At 38.4% G+C, this 17,853-nt stretch overlaps 1 protein-coding gene and 1 long non-coding RNA gene across 5 annotated transcripts; both read left to right on the plus strand.

Annotated features, from left to right (window-relative positions):
• Nucleotides 1-2,135: 2,135 nt before the first annotated feature.
• On the plus strand, nt 2,136-12,446 carry LOC117419350 (E3 ubiquitin-protein ligase Mdm2-like). 4 transcript variants are annotated; one of them, XM_034032024.3, is made up of 11 exons: nt 2,136-2,491; nt 3,958-4,031; nt 4,124-4,198; nt 4,892-5,025; nt 5,287-5,336; nt 5,519-5,577; nt 6,349-6,436; nt 6,687-6,865; nt 7,126-7,287; nt 9,214-9,285; nt 9,366-12,446. In XM_034032024.3, the coding sequence occupies exons 2-11, from the start codon at nt 3,966-3,968 to the stop codon at nt 9,930-9,932; spliced, it is 1,452 nt and encodes a 483-aa protein (XP_033887915.2). In that variant the 5' UTR covers nt 2,136-2,491; nt 3,958-3,965; the 3' UTR covers nt 9,933-12,446. The 4 variants fall into 4 exon arrangements, with proteins under 4 accessions (XP_033887915.2, XP_058841585.1, XP_058841586.1 ...); XM_058985602.1 differs by lacking the exon at nt 2,136-2,491 and adding an exon at nt 3,326-3,434; XM_058985603.1 differs by lacking the exon at nt 2,136-2,491 and adding an exon at nt 3,326-3,434 and having other exon boundaries at nt 9,214-9,279.
• A 108-nt stretch (nt 12,447-12,554) lies between these two features.
• Nucleotides 12,555-17,715, plus strand: LOC131697389 (uncharacterized). The gene is made up of 3 exons (XR_009307221.1): nt 12,555-12,764; nt 14,631-14,706; nt 14,982-17,715. It is a non-coding gene; the product is annotated as an uncharacterized LOC131697389 (long non-coding RNA).
• Nucleotides 17,716-17,853: the final 138 nt, after the last annotated feature.

Consider the following 17,853-nt stretch of genomic DNA (forward strand, 5'->3'; position numbering starts at 1 on the left):
AGTCTTGTTTCCATCCCTGCAATGTAATTAGGAGTTCTACACGAAGTAAAGACAGATCTAGTTATAAAACACAAACGGCTGGTTTCATGATTAGCACAGCTCCTGGACTTCCTTACTTAAAGTAACATTAGGTTGTTCAAAACTAGTGCTAATCAGGGTCTGTGAAGGTGTTCAAAAAACAAAGTACATTATTTCAATTGTTTCATCAACCTTGGCACCATTTTTTTTTTTCATTACTACATATACCATCATGGAGTTGTTTTCTAGTTATGGATGGAATAACAATTTACTGTACACCATGTAGAATTTGTAGTTTCTAAAACCTTTCAGTACGATCAATGTCAAGTGATACAATTATAAATAGACTGACCTATTCCATTTCACCTGACAGGATTGCAAACTTCTTTTTCAATATATTGTGTTTAAAAAAAAAAAGTCAAACAAGAAAGTAACATTGGCAAGTTGTTTGAACAAGTCACAACATGCCTCAGAAACCATGCCTAATGCACAGGCTGTGGAGCTGAGTCACACATAAACGCCGGAGTCATCTCTACAAGGACTACCTGTCAATTGAGTCTGTAGCAGAGGCATTGGCCAGACTGAAGCTTGCTAAAATGCACCACATTTCCCTGAAATGCCCAGTCCACTAGTATGAATTGCGTGTTCGTTCTCATATTACAAGGGCATTCCCTTTTAATAGATTGTTTCTGTATTCCAGACCTATCAATGGTGACCTGCCGCACCTGCAATAACTACTCAAGGTGGTGTCACATTTCAACACATTGTGAGAGGGAGCCTGACCTTGTGAAGACAGTGCAGTGTGATTGACAGCTGGTGTAAATGTTCTCACTGCTGCTCCCCTGCCCTGTAGAACTGGAACACATCTGGGAGAGATTACAGATGGCTGATACCTCATTTAGTATTCAATAGCTACCACTGCCAGTATTCCTGCAGGATCTTGTGAGTTAAATGGGAGCTGCAGTGTTCAGTTCTGTGCTATAATACAGTTCCTTGTTGACTGCCATATGAATTGCTTTATTTCACTGTTAACTCTTCTGGGCACCCCCTTCACAGTGTTATCCAGTCAGTTTGTTTACATTGTCTTAACTGGAGTGTCTCTAGGATCACAAACAAATACTATTTTGAATCACATTTGTTTCTTATTAAACACCAAGCTGTTTTTTTCAAGTTTACTGGAAGTTATTTTTAGATTTACTGGAAGTTATTTTTACATTTTGAATTAATCAATTTCAGATATAGACCATGGAAACACACAGAGAGTAACAATGCATCGTTTTAGTCACCTAACTATAAACACATTATGGAAGAAATATTTTATACAAAAGTTTACCTGTTTATATGAACCAAATATTCATACATCCTTTCATGGATAGCAGAGTGGAATGAAGTCGTGTTTCACCTCTTAAGCCCTGGCACAGAGTATAGCTGCTGTTGCTGGTTGAACCGAACTGCACCTAGGTGAGGGGTAACGTTTTTTCAGCCCTGGGCCTCCCTCTCAAACAGAGATTGCGCCACACACCGTTCAGGGTGGTGCTGTTTGTTTGTAATGTGGACTCATGCCCACTAGGGGACTAAACTGACCTAAACCAGCTCAATAGAAAGAGTTAGTTGTTGTTCTGGGGGTAACACGTGCCCGTGTTTCAGTGACAGGATTTTAGTTTTGGACAGTTAGTGAAGGGAAGGCAGCAGGTGTTCAGAAGCACTAATGCGTGTAAAGCACGCAGCTGCCAGCTGTCCATTCACAGCCGCTTCACGACGTTCCCCGACTTCCACAGGTGATTGATTACACGGGGACATGTCTTACAGTTGCACATTGCAGATAAGAATGCCATATGCAGTCTTCAAACTCATTATTACAATAACCTGTTAATTGCAGGTCTGGTAAAGCATTGACGTTTGTACCAGACGAAAAGAATGCAACATGAAATACAAATGGACTATGATGCGTGGTATAAGGGCACAAGACATTTAACACATTTGTTTAACTTATTTACAGAATACTCATATTTTGAATGCCCCGTGTAATAATGTGTATGGTTTGTGTGCTGCAAATGATAACGATAACTGTTTATTTGTAGACTATTAAAAATGAGTACAAAAAATGCTGGTAACCTTAATCACACGTCCATTTGCATCAAGCTCTGTAAGTGAAGTTTTTATTACGGCCACTAGAGGGAGCGAATGCCAGCCAGGAAACTGCTTCATTTGTTAAAGTGGTTTTCATCTCGTTACTCAAAATTCGGGGTACTTGTGGGTTTTTTTGGTTTGTTTGTTTGTTCTCCAAGTATTATTTTTTTCTACATGTTTCACATTTACTGCAGATAGGATTTAGCAGGCCGCTTTGAGTATTTATTTTACATTTATAAGCTAAACAAATTATACCGCCCCAGGCCTCACGAAGAAGGCCTATATGGTAGAACTTTCCTGCAAATACTACCCAGACAGGCGCAGGGAAACTCGGCACGTTGAGGTAAGACAAACCTCTGACTATCCGGTCCTTTAAAATGTATGTTTATGTGCAATCCAGGCGTTTTAAAGGCAGCAACACGTAGCATTTATGTACGTCAACAATATTTTGAATACATTTTGCCACTATTATTTTTTTAGATATGAAGTAACTATTAGGTTGTAAACAAAGCATGCTTTTGTCATTGTTTGAATGTTTGTTAACACAAATCCGCACTTAACATAAATCACATGTTCAGCTTTGTTATTAATTTAGTGATAGGATTAAAGACATTTTAATATTATCTATTGTTATATTACAAAAAACAAAGCAGATAAACTCAACTCGTGAAAGTTTACTAGTTTGGGTTTAGCGGTGCAGAAACTCCGTAGAATGAAAAAAGAAACCAGGCCTATAAAATTATTTTATATATGTTGAATGCAATAAATGTTCAATATATAGAGTAAACACTTGTGTGAAGATTTGAAAAATGTGACTTGCAGTTCCTTCAACGTGACTACAAATACAGTAAATGCAACGAAACTTGATATTAATAATGTGACTAAATAAAATGCGGCGCATAAACTAGTTCTCCTGACTTCTGAAAACTTTGCAGGGGAACGCATTGACGACTGCGTGTAGTGACGCACTACTCTATTAATCCGTTCAGCTTCGCAATACTTTCAGCAACTATCATATTTACATGTATCAATAATATAGCAGTCGCGCGCGATTACTGTAAAAAGGGACGTGGCTTTTTACAATTCGTTTAAGAAGGCTAACGCCCATTTGATTGGTAATAATAAGAGGGCGGTGTGTTGTGCAATACCATAGCCATAACGATGTAATATATTGCGATTTATTAGGCGTGTGATGTTTGGGCATGTCGGGGCACATCGTGAGCTGCACCAGCGCTCCCTCTCCACCACTGAGTTCATGCGCGGCTGTGTCGCGGCTCCAGTGGTAGGTGAGTCAGCACTCAGACTCCAGTCATGTTCAAACATGTTACACCTCCAACTCCCAAAGCCCTGCATTCAATATAGAAACCAGCAGGGAGAGTCTAGCCCGGGCATGTCCAAGCACGGCTATTTAAACCCGAGCAAACGCAGGGGATAGGTCTGCATTGCCAAGGAACGTATAGGAGAAGCACTTTATGTACAGTTCAGAGTAATTTATACATTAAGATATATATAATTGTTATCGTATGTTCTAATTTAAAGGTAAGGACCTGTGCTTTTATTATTAAAAATCATGTTTTTTTTTTTAATTTTGAAAGATGCAGTGGAGTCTGTACAGTGCAGCAGTTTACAGTTTTGATTTATTGCTAAGTGTAAATCTTTTTTAATAGAAAAACGCAGGAGTGTTCTGTGTATTTTGTGATGTGTGTGTGCATTAACTGTTTAACAACATGACTGCATGAACATATGTATAATTAGCAGGGATGGTGTGTTTTCTGCAAGTATTTTTTGACATTTGTTTTCTGTTGACAGGTATCACAATGGCAACCTCTACAGAAAACTGCTTAAGCAATTCACTAATAAATACACCAGATAATGAAAAACTGGTAAGTTTTGATGTTTCATGTCCTGTGAATGTGGTGTTGCTGTTTGTTTTTTGACATGTTATTTAGCGTAGTTCTACATGTTTTGGTTGCAGGTGAAACCGAAAGCACAGCTGCTTACATTGCTGCGCTGCGGTGGTGCAGAAAAGGACATTTTCACAATGAAAGAGGTAAGCAGCAATGTAACAGGATGCTAAAATTACTGAAAACCAGGTGCTCAAGGACTCTCTCACTCAGGCTAAGCCTGACAAAATTAAATGTTTAGCCTTGGTTTGTTGGTTGTGTGAATTTTGAATGTCCAGCCTTGGTATGTTGGTTATGTGAATTTTGAATGTTTAGCCTTGGTATGTTGGTTATGTGAATTTGCACTGCAACATATTTTACTAAAATATTTTTTTTAGTTTCTGATTTGCAATAATATGCAGATGTGTTGGTTGTTAAAATGTATAACATTTCTCTATGAAAAAAAAAATGCATCCATTGTAATAGTATTTTCACAAAGTATTGTGCAGTACCAGTGGCTGACCTTGTGGTTTTTTTTAATTTAATTATGTAAAAATGAAATATATAATTTGAATCTGAATAATTTTACAGAAAATAGACAATAACGTATAGCCTTTAATAACTTTTCTTTAGTTTTTTTTTGATCACCAACTTCACTCTTAGGAGAATTGCAAAACTGATGACTGAAAACAGGTTTGAAAAGAGTAGCAGGTATTTCATTTGAGACCTTTAATATCACATCCAAGGTACAAAATAGACTGCAGTGCATTTTCGGGGATGACAGTGTGCTTTATTAACACAGTCCTTTTTGTAGTAGTTTTCTTTAAAACTGTATTTGTATTGTTATATTTGCATTTTAGGTCATGTTTTACCTGGGGCAATACATCATGGATAAAGAGCTGTATGACAAGAAACAGCAACACATAGTCCACTGTTCTAGTGATCTTCTAGGAGACGTTTTGGGAGTACACAGCTTTTCTGTGAAAGAACCACGGTACGTGTAACGCCGTACCAATGCAAGTCTGTAATTGGTTTCCCAAACAGTGCCACGAAGATCAAAATACTTTATGCTGTTGAGCCCACTTATTCCAAATGGTTCAGGGAGACCTCTAGCTGACACAAGGAGTTACTGCTCCTCAGATTACAGACATGACTGACTTGGCACAGCTTTCAGGTCCAAAGCTTATTGCATGTCTTGTTTAACAATCGTGCCCTAACGTTTCTCAACGTGTTGTTTTGTGTTTTCGTTTTCCAGGGTATTGTATGCAATGATCTCCAAAAACCTGATAGCTGTCAAAAATCCAGGTAAGCATTCATAGAAAATTCAGACATGTTATTCAGAAATACCATGTCTAAAGGTCTGGGCTAAATTTGGATTTAACCAATTGTTTATATTATAATAGGGCTTCTACTGACAAGCTGATGTTAGTTAAATTGAGTGATTTTTAGATGAATGTTTCTCTGTCTTCTATGTTTGGTTCCTGTAGATCTCCTCACAGCCTTAACAGAACCCAGGTGTCAGAGTGAAACAGATAGAGGCCCAGAGGTGAGAATACTTCATGAAAGCTCGTAATTTTGCATAATTCGTAAGTTTTCTTTCTGATTGTATTTAATATAATTGCAGATGTGCAGGACTTTGACAAAAAGGGTGAAACTTAGTTGTTTTTTTGTTTCTACAAATATAACATCTCAGTTTTGTCTAATGGTAAAGTCATTATCTGTTTATGCTGTATAGCCTACAAATGACCCAAAGCATTAAGTACAACATTAAATCATTTCTGTCTAGTTTTAAGGAATATAGAAATGTCTATCCATAAACAGTGCATAAGGTCTCATGTGAAGTTTTGCTCTGCACCAAATAGCCACACAGAAGAGCTCCCTGTCCCTTTAGCTACTGCTATGGAACACTCCAGTTATGTTTTATTGGGAGTTCAGATTCCAGAACAGCAGATCATTTGTTACATTTTAACTAGCTGCAATAATGTATCTGACACAGTGGTTCCCAACTCTTGCTCACTAATTGAATGAGTTAATGGCTAAGGATTAGTGAACTAATTTGACACTTGATTGGAACAGTCCTGGATTGGAATGGACCTGAAGGCATTTGGGTACCACTGATCCAGCAGTTCCTCACCAGTATTTCTAGATAAACCTTATTCTTCAGAGTTCAGTCCTGTGCAACCAGGTGATTTCCCAAGGCTGTGTAGGACAAAGCCAACAAGCAAGGTGTTTTGCAATTTACACCATGTAGATTCTACTGCATTTTGTTGGTTAAAAAGTCAAATTTCTAAAACGTTTTTAATGAAATATCGTCTAGGTATCGGGCTGTGATTCCAATGAAGAGAATGGTGCTGCATGTAGTCCAGCTACCGCTGGAAGGAGACGTCGGAAAAGTAACGAATCCGGTATGGACATGTAGAGTGTTTTTGTGTGTGTGTGTATGTATGTGTGTATGTGTGTATATATATGTATATATATACCGACATCATAAACAGGATTCTAACCATTCAATGGCCGAGTGAGACTGCCGGGAAAAAAAAGGGGCGTATCTGAGTAATACAGTGGACAAATTGTCAGCCCTGTAGAGGATAAGGAAGTGTGAAGCCTGCATGTAGGACGCTTGCAATAATGAACATTGCAACATCTCCTTCACAGACAACACATCTGCAGATGATGATAATGATGAGAAGGAGGAGAGTGGGCGGCGCAGGAAAAGGCACAAATCTGACAGCATCTCGCTCACTTTTGACGATAGCTTGTCGTGGTGTGTGATTGGCGGATTGTGTCGGGAGCACGGGAGCAGTGAGTTGTCCTCGGATTCTCCCACTAATCCTGTAAGTGAATTGGAAAATTGTAATCTTGAATTTGTTGCCAATTTAAATAAATAAGAAAAGAAAGAAAAACAGTTAACCAACTGGAATAAGAAATGTACTTGCAGCTGTGTTAAACAATCCCAGTCCTTTGACAGTATGATTCTGTGTATTAATAGTCAAGTGATTCACTTATTTTCTACAGGTTATCTGGCAAGGTATCTAAGAAACCCCCCCCCAAAAGCCAATGTAGTTTTGAAAGAATCTTCTCTGTATGCTTGTAGGATGCTGACATTGTTTCCGGCAGCGAAGACTCGGATGAAACTTGGTTTAGCCAAGATTCCGACTCGGACCATTTCAGTGTGGAGTTTGAAGTGGAATCCGTTCACTCGGATACTTACAGTCAGAACGAAGAGGCGCAGGATCTGACCGATGAAGATGACGAGGTTTTACGTCTTTTCAGTACAGCATTAATCAGGCATTACTCAGGCATTAACTAGGGCAGCAGTGTGGAGTAGTGGTTAGGGCTCTGCACTCTTGACCAGAGTGTCGTGGGTTCAGTCCCAGGTGTGGGACACTGCTGCTGTACCCTTGAGCAAGTTGCTTTACCTAGAGTGCTCCAGTAAAAACCCAACTGTGTAAATGGGTAATTGTACAGTGCCTTGCATAAGTATTCACCCCCTTGGACTTTTCCACATTTTGTAGTGTTACAACCTGCAATTAAAATGGATTTAATTAGGATTTTGTGTCACTGATCTACACAAAATAGTCCATAATGTCGAAGTGGGGAAAAAAATCTACATATTTTTCAAAATTATTTACAAATAAAAAACTGAAAAGTCTTGATTGCATAAGTATTCACCCCCTTTGCTGTGACACCCCTAAATAAGCTCTGGTGCAACCAATTGCCTTCAGAAGTCACAATTAGTTGAATGGAGTCCACCTGTGTGCAATTAGTGTCACATGATCTCAGATTAAATACACCTGTTTCTGGAAGGCCCCAGAGTTTGTTAGAGAGCATATCTAAAAAAACAGCATCATGAAGACCAAGGAGCTATCAAAACAAGTTTGGGATAAAGTTCTGGAAAAGCACCAATCAGGGTTGGGTTATAAAAAAATATCCCAAACTTTAAATTTACCCCGGAGCACCGTTAAATCCATTATTAAAAAATGGAAAGAATATGGCACAACCGCGACTCTGCCTAGAGAAGGCCGTCCACCAAAACTCAGTGACCAGGTAAGGAGGGCATTAGTCAGAGAAGCAACCAAGAGGCCAATGGTGAGACTGAAGGAGCTGGAGAGATCCACAGCTGAGATGGGAGAAACTGTCCATGGGACAACTATAACCCGGACGCTCCACAAAGCTGGGCTTTATGGAAGAGTGGCGAGAAGAAAGCCATTGCTGAAAAAAACCCCATATCAAATCCTGTTTGGATTTTGCCAAAAGGCATGTGGGAAACGCAGCAAACATGTGGAAAAAGGTTGAACTTTTTGGCCTTAGCGTAAAGCGCTATGTGTGGCGCAAAGCCAACACTGCTCATCACCCTGAGAACACCATCCCCACGGTGAAGCGTGTTGGCAGCATCATGTTATGGGGATGCTTTTCATCGACAGGGACTGGGAAACTGGTCAGGATTGAGGGCAAGATGGATGGAGCCAAATACAGGGAAATTCTAGAGGAAAACCTGTTTGTCTGCAAGAGACCTGGGACTGGGGCGGAGGTTCACTTTCCAGCAGGACAATGACCCTAAACACACAGCCAAAGCTACACTGGAGTGGTTTAAAAACAAGAACCTGAATGTCTTAGAATGGCCCAGTCAAATCCCAGACCTCAATCCGATTGGGAATCTGTGGCAAGACTTCAAAATTGCTGTTCACCAACAGTGCCCATCCAGCTTGACAGAGCTTGAGCAATTTTGCCAAGAAGAATGGGCAAAAATTGCAGGATCCAGATGTGCAAAGCTGGTAGAGACTTACCCAAAAAGACTCACAGCTGTAATTGCTGCCAAAGGTGCTTCTACCAAGTATTGACTCGGGGGGTGAATACTTATGCAACCAACAAATGTCTTTTTTTTGTTTAATTTAACTTTTGTGTCACAATAAAAAATATTTTGCATCTTCAAAGTGTTGTGTAAATCAAATGGTTAAAATCCCAGTTAAATCCATTTTAATTCCAGGTTGTAACACTACAAAATGTGGAAAAGTCCAAGGGGGGTGAATACTTATGCAAGGCACTGTATGTAAAAATAATGTGATATCTTGTAACAATTGTAAGTCGCCCTGGATAAGGCCGTCTGCTAAGAAATAAATAATAATTATTACTCTGTATGCCATTGGGAAATATGAAACTCAAACCTGTGTATCTTTCACAGGTTTACGAAGTCACCATCTTCGAGGCTGAAGATGATGACTCCTTTGATGAGGACACAGAAATTTCGGTAGCAGTAAGTTGTCATGTTTAAAGTATCTTTTATATCCTTGGCAGAGACTGTATTCGTTGCAAACCTTACTTTTTTATTTTTAGGATTACTGGAAGTGCTCAAAATGCGACGAACTCAACCCACCTCTTCCCGGCCGATGCCATAGATGTTGGTCACTCCGTAAAGACTGGTTTCCAGAATTCAACAATCCCAAATCCTGGAACTCAAAGTCAGCTACCCTGGACAAGCCAGGTCTAGAGGAAGGCATTGATGTTCCAGACGGCAAGAGAGCCATTTCAGATCCCTCTTGCGGATCGAAGTTGGACGTGAACAAAAGCAATGATGTTTGCTCTTCGGAGGGCTGCGCAACGTCTGCTTCCGAATCTCAGGAGACCTTGTCCTCGCAGCCATCCACCTCAAGCACCAGTAACAGCCAAGAGGAGACCCCAGAGCTGGAGAGGGAGAGCAGTCTGGAGCCCTGCCTCCCCCAGAGCAGTGTGGAGCCCTGCGTCATCTGCCAGAGCCGGCCCAAGAACGGCTGTATCGTTCACGGCAGGACGGGCCACCTCATGGCATGCTACACCTGCGCCAAGAAGCTCAAGAAGCGCAATAAGTTATGTCCGGTCTGCAGACAGCCGATACAGATGGTGGTGTTAACCTACTTCAGCTGAGAGCATGCACAGTAAAGATGGCTATTTAATATAAGCAAATATTATTAGAATTATATGTTTGAAGAGATTTTTTGTGTATTGTTTTTTAATGCATATTTTCTTGTTCTAAAATTTAAATATTTTGGGAAAACTATTGTTAAAAACATAGATGCCTTTTTGACAGGTTGAGATCTCAAGTATAATGTCGCTCAGAAAAGATTATTTTAATTTTTTCTTTTAAATCTGGTTTTGGACCAATGATTGTCTATGGTAACACATAAATGTCATTATTTTGTTAAAGTGGGACTGCATTTCTCTGCATGTATACACTGTTGAGAATACTTGAAGTCAGGGACCATTCTAAAATGTGCCTTTAGCGAACATGCCTCAACCTGTGAGTTCATAAAGCAGTTCTGATAGCTATGATCAGTGGTTCTCATTTATGGCTCTTTCGTTCAATTCCATTCCAGGACCTACCATCCATGTCCTTAATTATTGAACTGAGCCGTCCAGAGCCTTGCCCCGACCTGGGGGGCGCTTCCCCTTAACAGCAGTACTTGTGACTCTAAGATTATTCCGCTTTTGAACTATCTTCCTGTTTATTTCCCAAACCTCTCAAGATTCTCACAAGCATCCATTTGGTTTTCAAGTATCACTCAAGGGTGTAATGGTGGAGGAACAAGTTTAGTCATTTTTGGTTGAAATCTACAACGATGACTAAGTGCTAGGTTTCTGAAGATTCAAATAAAACTATTCGTTTTAAAGCAGCCATACACTATTGTCTTATCCCGATTCCTAACCTCCATTGACATCAGTACAAGTTCAGGAACCTCTGGAAACACTTAGAGGTTTGGGACTCTTGTTTCAGTGTAGGCTTGACTTAAAGTAGCTTTTGGGAAGCGGCCCCCAGCTATTGTAATTGTGTACTAAAGCTAGGTGTTCAATTAAATAACTTGGTTGGAATGAAGTGAAAGAGGCACAAGTACTTACCACTGTTGGAGATCCTGGAATGCCTGCTGACATCCGAGTTCTAGAGTTCCATAAAGTGTGCATAGTGCTGTTTGAGGAGTCAGCGTGCACAGCAGTGCTGTGTGGAAAAGGAAAGGGGCGTCAGCAGGTGTTCTAGATCTTTTAAAGGGTTCAAGGTGTGAGAACAAGCAAGGCCTTTACAGGTGTTTACTTTGTAATTATTTGTGATGCATTTGGAGAATACCACACCTAAAGTGGTGAGTTTTAACTATTGTTTTATTTTAAGTTGGTTTACATTTTCACTGATTTAATTTATTATTTGTGTTCATATGCTGTTTGAATGGCACATTAAATGCATTTACTTACATAATTTATTATTTAGGGTTAGTATGATTTATACTTTTCAGATGGCCCTTGCATAATTAGAACACCTGAATTTAAAACTTGTAAATATGTTAAATACAGTAGTTTAGTTGTGGTTCTGCAGTTAAATGTATCTAAAGTTTGTATTTGCTAACATTTTTAGATTTATGTGAATTTAAAGTGTCAAAGCGTTGCTAAGAATATTTTTTTTTTAAGGATTAGAAAATCTGTATAGGGTAATTGAGTTTCTTTGCAAAGCATTTTTCTGCCCAGATATTGAACTGCAGTATATCAGTTAGGCCCTACCCTTCCATGGCAGCGGATATTGTAGATAAACTATTAACCTAGAAAGCTACAGGATCCCTGAGTGCATGTTAACTGTTTTTAATAACAGGCTTCCAGATTCCCTGTAATTAAATTAAACCCCTAGAATAGTCCTTAATTTAGTGAAATCTGATATACAAAATAACATTAACTTTGACAGAAAAGGGGCGGTTAAATTTAAGTATAAACCTTAAACACTGACTCAATTGTCATGTTTCTTTCTTTCTTCTTTATATATATATATATATATATATAATATATATATATATATATATATATAATCTCTATATAAGATAGATTCCAATTTAAAGCTGCAAACAGCTACTGTATAGCATTAATAACTTAGCTAATAGTTCTCAAAATAAATTAAGCAACCTACTTCAATTATATTATTTTATATCTTGTAAATTTTGTAATCTCCCAGACATAAAATAATAAACACTTCCCCTAAAGTTTTTTTTTTTTTTTTTTTTATAACACGTAGCCTTCATATTCCCATATAGAAGGAGCATTGCACACAGTTATAATTTGTGCTGGATTAAAGTCTAAATATTAGATACACAAACAAGAGGAGAGGTTCCTGTGCATACTGATGGTTTGGGCTGCGTGGGTCTGTATAATACTATGTGCTCTGCAGTGTCTGTTTTGGTACAATGTCTGAATTCTGTCTTGTTAATTTAAATAGCTTTAACAAAATAATAATAATAATAAAGTCAATTAAAGTGTGTAAACTGGGATTTTATTTTTGCTTTGAGACACAAGTGGGGTTTAGGGTTTGTTGCACTTGAGTAGAACATTCTGTTTGCATATTGTGGTCATCAGTAGTAGAACCAAACATAACGTTTGTAATAAATTCATGAAGATTGTTGTTGAAATGTCTGTCCAGGTTTCTCTCCAGTACTTCAGTGCTGTATATTTTCTGATTGAGTGTGTCTCTATCAAATAGCGTCAATTCTTGTTTTGACAGCAGAATGTGCATGTGTTGGAGGCGGTGGGGGGGGGGGGGGGAGCAGAATGTGCATGTGTTGGAGGCGTTTTTATAAAATGCACCTGTTGAATTTTTCCAGTCATCCCAAGATTCTCATTTTGCTTGGAAGTGTGAGATTTGGATTCGTTGCTTGACGCGCACAACTGCAGTTACGGGAAGATCACACCCAAACGGGTTCATCATTTGCATGGCTAACTAATGACTCAAATGTAAGTGGTACTACTTTATTTTCTGCCCAAAAAACTCCTAATAAAGAATGGAGAGAGATTTGAAGTACTGTAAAACAAAAACATTTCGCGAGGAAGAAATGTTTGCTAATTTCGCGTTTATTAAAAATCCGCAAAATGAATGTGCCGTGAAATATATTATTCATACATGTGCCGTACGTTTAAAGAAAAAAGAAGCGCAAACATTAACATTGCAGCAAAAATGTACCTTGAAGGACATTAGCGAAATTAAGTTGCTGCAAAAAAATCCTGTTTTACAGTATAGTTGAAAGCAGTTAAGTTTGCTTGGGGACTTTCAATGATAAAGTGCAAGCTTTGGTGCCTTGAACATTATATTTACTGACTGTATGTAACAACCATTAATGTAATAATACTCTAATAATGTGATCATTATTTGCCTATAATGTAATAACTTAATGTAATAAAAATGTCTGCCCTATAATGTAATAATTTTATGCATAATGTAATAACGCTGCTTGCCTGATAATGTAATAACCTGCCAACCAATATTGCAAACCTGCCCTGATGAGTCATCCGTGATCTCCAAGCATTGGTCCATGTAAATCTGATGATCTGTGACTGCTATATGCCTTCCTTATGTAGGCATATGGGCAAAAATACAAAAAGGTACAAATCCTCCGATGGTGGAAAAAAAATCAAGTCAGAGATGTTTTTCTGTCCATTTATATAGAATGGTTACTGAGTACGAATTATGACCATTATGATGTCTCTTATCATATTTTGGGATTGTTCTCAAATATTTGTATTTTCAGTCAAGCTTCATGGAGATTATTGATTGATCCATTAATTCTGGTCAATGTTTTTTTCAAAATGTACATTGACTTAAGGTGTTGTTTTTTTTTTAGTCAAACACTTCTGTTTTCATGAAACACATGTTGAAGGTTTATAAATGAAAAATACCACCTAAGCTGTTCTGCTTCTTCAGTTTCAGTTGTCTATCTATGGCCATCCATTTCATCCCTTTTAATATACTTAACAGCTAATATATACTGGTCCACACAACTGGGTTTTTTTTACACAGCATTGTTATAGCCTATATAATAAACCATCATGCAAAATGTCAGTTTGCAATACAGCTGAAGAAAAAACAAAATAATAACAATTAACAGGGATGGGTGAAGGTTCCTAGTATATACTGGTAAATGAGGAAACGCCACATGAAAGTGATATCGTTTTTCGTACTTTGCAAATGGTTGTCAGTAACTTACTACTCTTGCCTGGAAATCTATTGAGGTGTTTGCTGACTAAGACGGGAGCAACCACTAGGGGATCTGTAATATTATGTGTGCCTTCAATGAGATCAATTAGACCAAAATGATTACATTGAGGGCAAAATAATACATTACATTATTTAAGTTATTACATTATCGGCAAAAACATTATTACATTAGTGTATTACATTATCGGTTAGTTATTACATTAATGGTTGTTACACTGTATCATGGCACTAAGTGGTATACATAACAAAGTAGAAACTGTTTTGGTATATTGCACCTCGCTAATCTATTTGTATCATGCTCCTACCTGTGCAACTTTGTTACATTATTACAGAGGTGATTATTTCAGCCTACAGCTCCACACACTCATTTAATATTCCAAAAGGGTTTTATTCTTTTTTGAAAAAAGAATTTCTGTAACACATAGGTTTTTGAGTATCTGGGCTTGCACAATGTGCTATCCTGCCGAAACCCAAGACAATTTTTTGGTAGGCATTACAAATACAGCATATGTAATTGTTATAAAAGGGAACATACAGATACATGTTAAAAATAGAAATATACGAATGGAGAATTTATTTGTACAAATGCCTGTTTACACGTTTGGCAGGTTCTGGTTGAGGGGGATATCAAGAAGCTCAATAGCCACTCTTTCCCACCAGGAGGTAGACTTTAACAATAAGCAGGTGTGACAAACTAAACCTTAATTTCTGCTGTAAGAATGTGTATCTGTTTTGAACGGTGTACATTTCCACACTGAAAAAATAGCTTTTATATAACACATTACAATAATGCATCACAAAATAATTGTTTAACATTAACATACAGTGCCATAGTGCCAAAATGACCAGGATTCCTATAGCTGAACGTGTCACAATTTTGCTACTGCAGTGCTGTACTTGGATTACCACCTGAAATGCCTTGCTTTAATTACTGGCTGCTATCCCACTTTGTGTTGTAGTCTCTGTGTACCGACTCCTGAAGAAAAGATTCTTGGATCTGCAGACCTGGCTGTGTAGGAGCTGGGAGGACCGGAGTGTGCATGCAGAGACTGTGTACGAACACAAGAGGGCATACTCGCGCTCTTGAGTGAAAAGGAGCTTGATTGCTTTGACTGGAAATAACAAAATGCAGAAACTTGACATGTACAGACATGTACAGTATTTTATTGGGCTGAAAAACAAGGTTAATTAAGATGCAGATTAATTAAAGTTTTACTAATTCCTATTCATCATAATCCCTTAATAATTCTTAGTTTTGCGGTAGTTAACTAATGGTAAGTTCCCAACAGGATTCTTGTGGTAAATACAGCAGTATCATCTACTCTTAAAACATGCAACACACAACTAACAATTAACCAGTCATTGTGCATTACAGTTTTAATGGTAGGCATAGATATGAGTCAAGGAAATGATTTACTGTCCTGAGCTATAGACAGAATTTGTTATTGCAATCACAGACTGGGTTCAACTTCAGCCAGACTTCTCAAGTGCTTTCACAACTATATCAGTCTTTTTATTCATGCATCCAAGAAAATAATCCAGGATAAGTAGGGCCCATAAAAAACACACAACTGTCAGCCTAAAAACTGTATAACCCCCACCATATCTAAACTAATAGCAGTGTGGAGTAGTGGTTAGGGCTCTGGACTCCAGACCGGAGGGTCATGGGTTCAATCCCCAGTGGGGGACACTGCTGTTGTACCCTTGAGCAAGGTACTTTACCTAAATTGCTCCAGTAAAAACCCAGCTGTATAAATGGGTAATTGTATGTAAAAATTAATGTGATATCTTGTAACAATTGTAAGTCGCCCTGGATAAGGGCGTCTGCTAAGAAATAAATAATAATAATAATAGCTCATAATACAGTTAACAAAGTGAGGGTTCCATGTTAACACTGCTCGTGCTGCAGTTTACTGACATTAGACTTCTCTTATAAACACATCTTCACCCAGAGTAAACCGAGGAACTCTTATTGTATTGACCGTTCTTTAATCAAGCACTGCTTTGGGCTTTATTATCAGGATCAGTACATGGGAGCAGTGGAGCTGGTAATCATGGGGGCTCTTTATATGATAACACCACCCTGTCTTAAAATAGGACAATAGAATCTTTAACAGGCTGATTTTGATCTACTGTTTGTGTGTTTGAATGGTTTGCTATATTTTTTGTCTGTCTGTGATTGCACTTGATTGTGTTTCCGAGGTGTGTCTAACCCTGTAGATCAATCACTGTCGATCCATACAGGCTGGGGTCTCGGGTGCTGTCTGTGAGAGTGAATAATAAGAAACGCTGCCTGATAAGTGTAGCAAAGCACTGGGGCTGAGGACCACTGTAACAAAACCATGTCATCAGAGAAAACCAAACCGGATCTGACAATGAAAAGCAAGCAAACAACCAAAAGACTCTCAGAGGCACAATAAAAGCACAGCCATAATGATGTTAATAAAGCTGTTTTTTATTTAGGTTCTGAAATAAGTGAGGGTTTCAACATGGACTCAGATGGCTCCTGATTTTAAAAGCATTCAGAAACATTGCTGTTATTACAAGTCAAGCCGAATGTAACAGTTTAATAGCCTGTTCTGAAAGATGAAAATCAAGGGTGTTGCATATATTTTCATTTCATAGCATGTCATTTAATTGCAGTTTAAATGCAGCTCTGGATTTCCTGTTCACCACTTTGGCTTTCTGAAAGCGAGGGGTCAGTGCTAACGAGGAAGCGCATATATAAAAAGAAGATGATGAGAAGGTCTGGACGAAAACAATATGGTGTGGAGTTCAATCTGGAGGTGATTTCTTCATGCGTTGTGTAAAATGCAACACGTTTATCGTTCTTTTTAAATACAGCATACGTATAGAAATGTGTGTTCAGCTGCTGTGACTGGGAGTTCATGAACTGCTCTTCTGTTCTGGTTTTAGACATCTGTAATAAAGGCTAGATCAGCCAGTGTCTTTATATTAGTAAGCTACAGCACCAACTACCAAACTGGTGTGTATTTCCATCAAAACAGAAGGAAACCTGATCCAGAGTGGCACATCACTAGAGGGCGCTGACGCTTACTTCTATAAAGACCCTGGGGCTGATCTAGTCTGTGTTACATGTATCTACGGCAGGCATCCAGAACCGAATTTAAAATAAGATGATCATCTGAACTAAAGAGGCACTGTGATGTGTGGAACATAAACACTCAAACAGCTGCATTTTGGATCATGTTTATTTAGATCAAGTGTTGAAAAAATGCACATTGCAAGGTTTCCTTGCATTTCAATTAATACCACTGTGAACTGTGAGGTAGTACAAAAGCAAATTGTTTTACAAAAGTGTGAAGAACATACGCAGCCTCGTTTAACTTGCTGTCAGAGGATGTCGTTTGCATTACATTTATTCCATACAGCACACTCTTAACATTTGTAGCATTACAATACAAAGTACAAATTAGCAATCTGTGTATAAAAATATATTTAAAACAGTACAAAAAGGGAAAATAAAGCTATAACCAGAATGTCTGATTCACACTGACCAAATCTCTGTGTCACTGCACACCTGCAATCGACACAGTCTGCCGTTCCTTTATAACTTGTTTCCTAGCTGTGCTAGCCTTTCTAGAAGAAAAGATTTTGCTAAAAAAAAAAAAAAGGATTTGTCAGCCAACGCTTCCCAGGTAACTGGAGCAACTGCGTGGAACACAAGATGCGTGAATGTGCAGTCTTAAGAAGAGTTAATCTGCGTGGAACACAAGATGCGTGAATGTGCAGTCTTAAAAAGAGCTAATCTGCGTGGAACACAAGATGCGTGAATGTGCAGTCTTAAGAAGAGCTAATCTGCGTGGAACA

Source organism: Acipenser ruthenus, chromosome 14 (assembly GCF_902713425.1).
Source record: "Acipenser ruthenus chromosome 14, fAciRut3.2 maternal haplotype, whole genome shotgun sequence".
NCBI lineage: Eukaryota > Metazoa > Chordata > Actinopteri > Acipenseriformes > Acipenseridae > Acipenser > Acipenser ruthenus.

Bases quoted from the DNA above. Each gene is read 5' to 3' on its own strand.
- LOC117419350 (XM_058985602.1), top strand. From the start codon at position 3,341: ATGTTTGGGCATGTCGGGGCACATCGTGAGCTGCACCAGCGCTCCCTC. The intron at 4,032-4,123 runs GTAAGTTTTGAT...TTTTGGTTGCAG, and splicing joins CACCAGATAATGAAAAACTG to GTGAAACCGAAAGCACAGCT. The intron at 9,286-9,365 runs GTAAGTTGTCAT...TTTTATTTTTAG, and splicing joins ACACAGAAATTTCGGTAGCA to GATTACTGGAAGTGCTCAAA.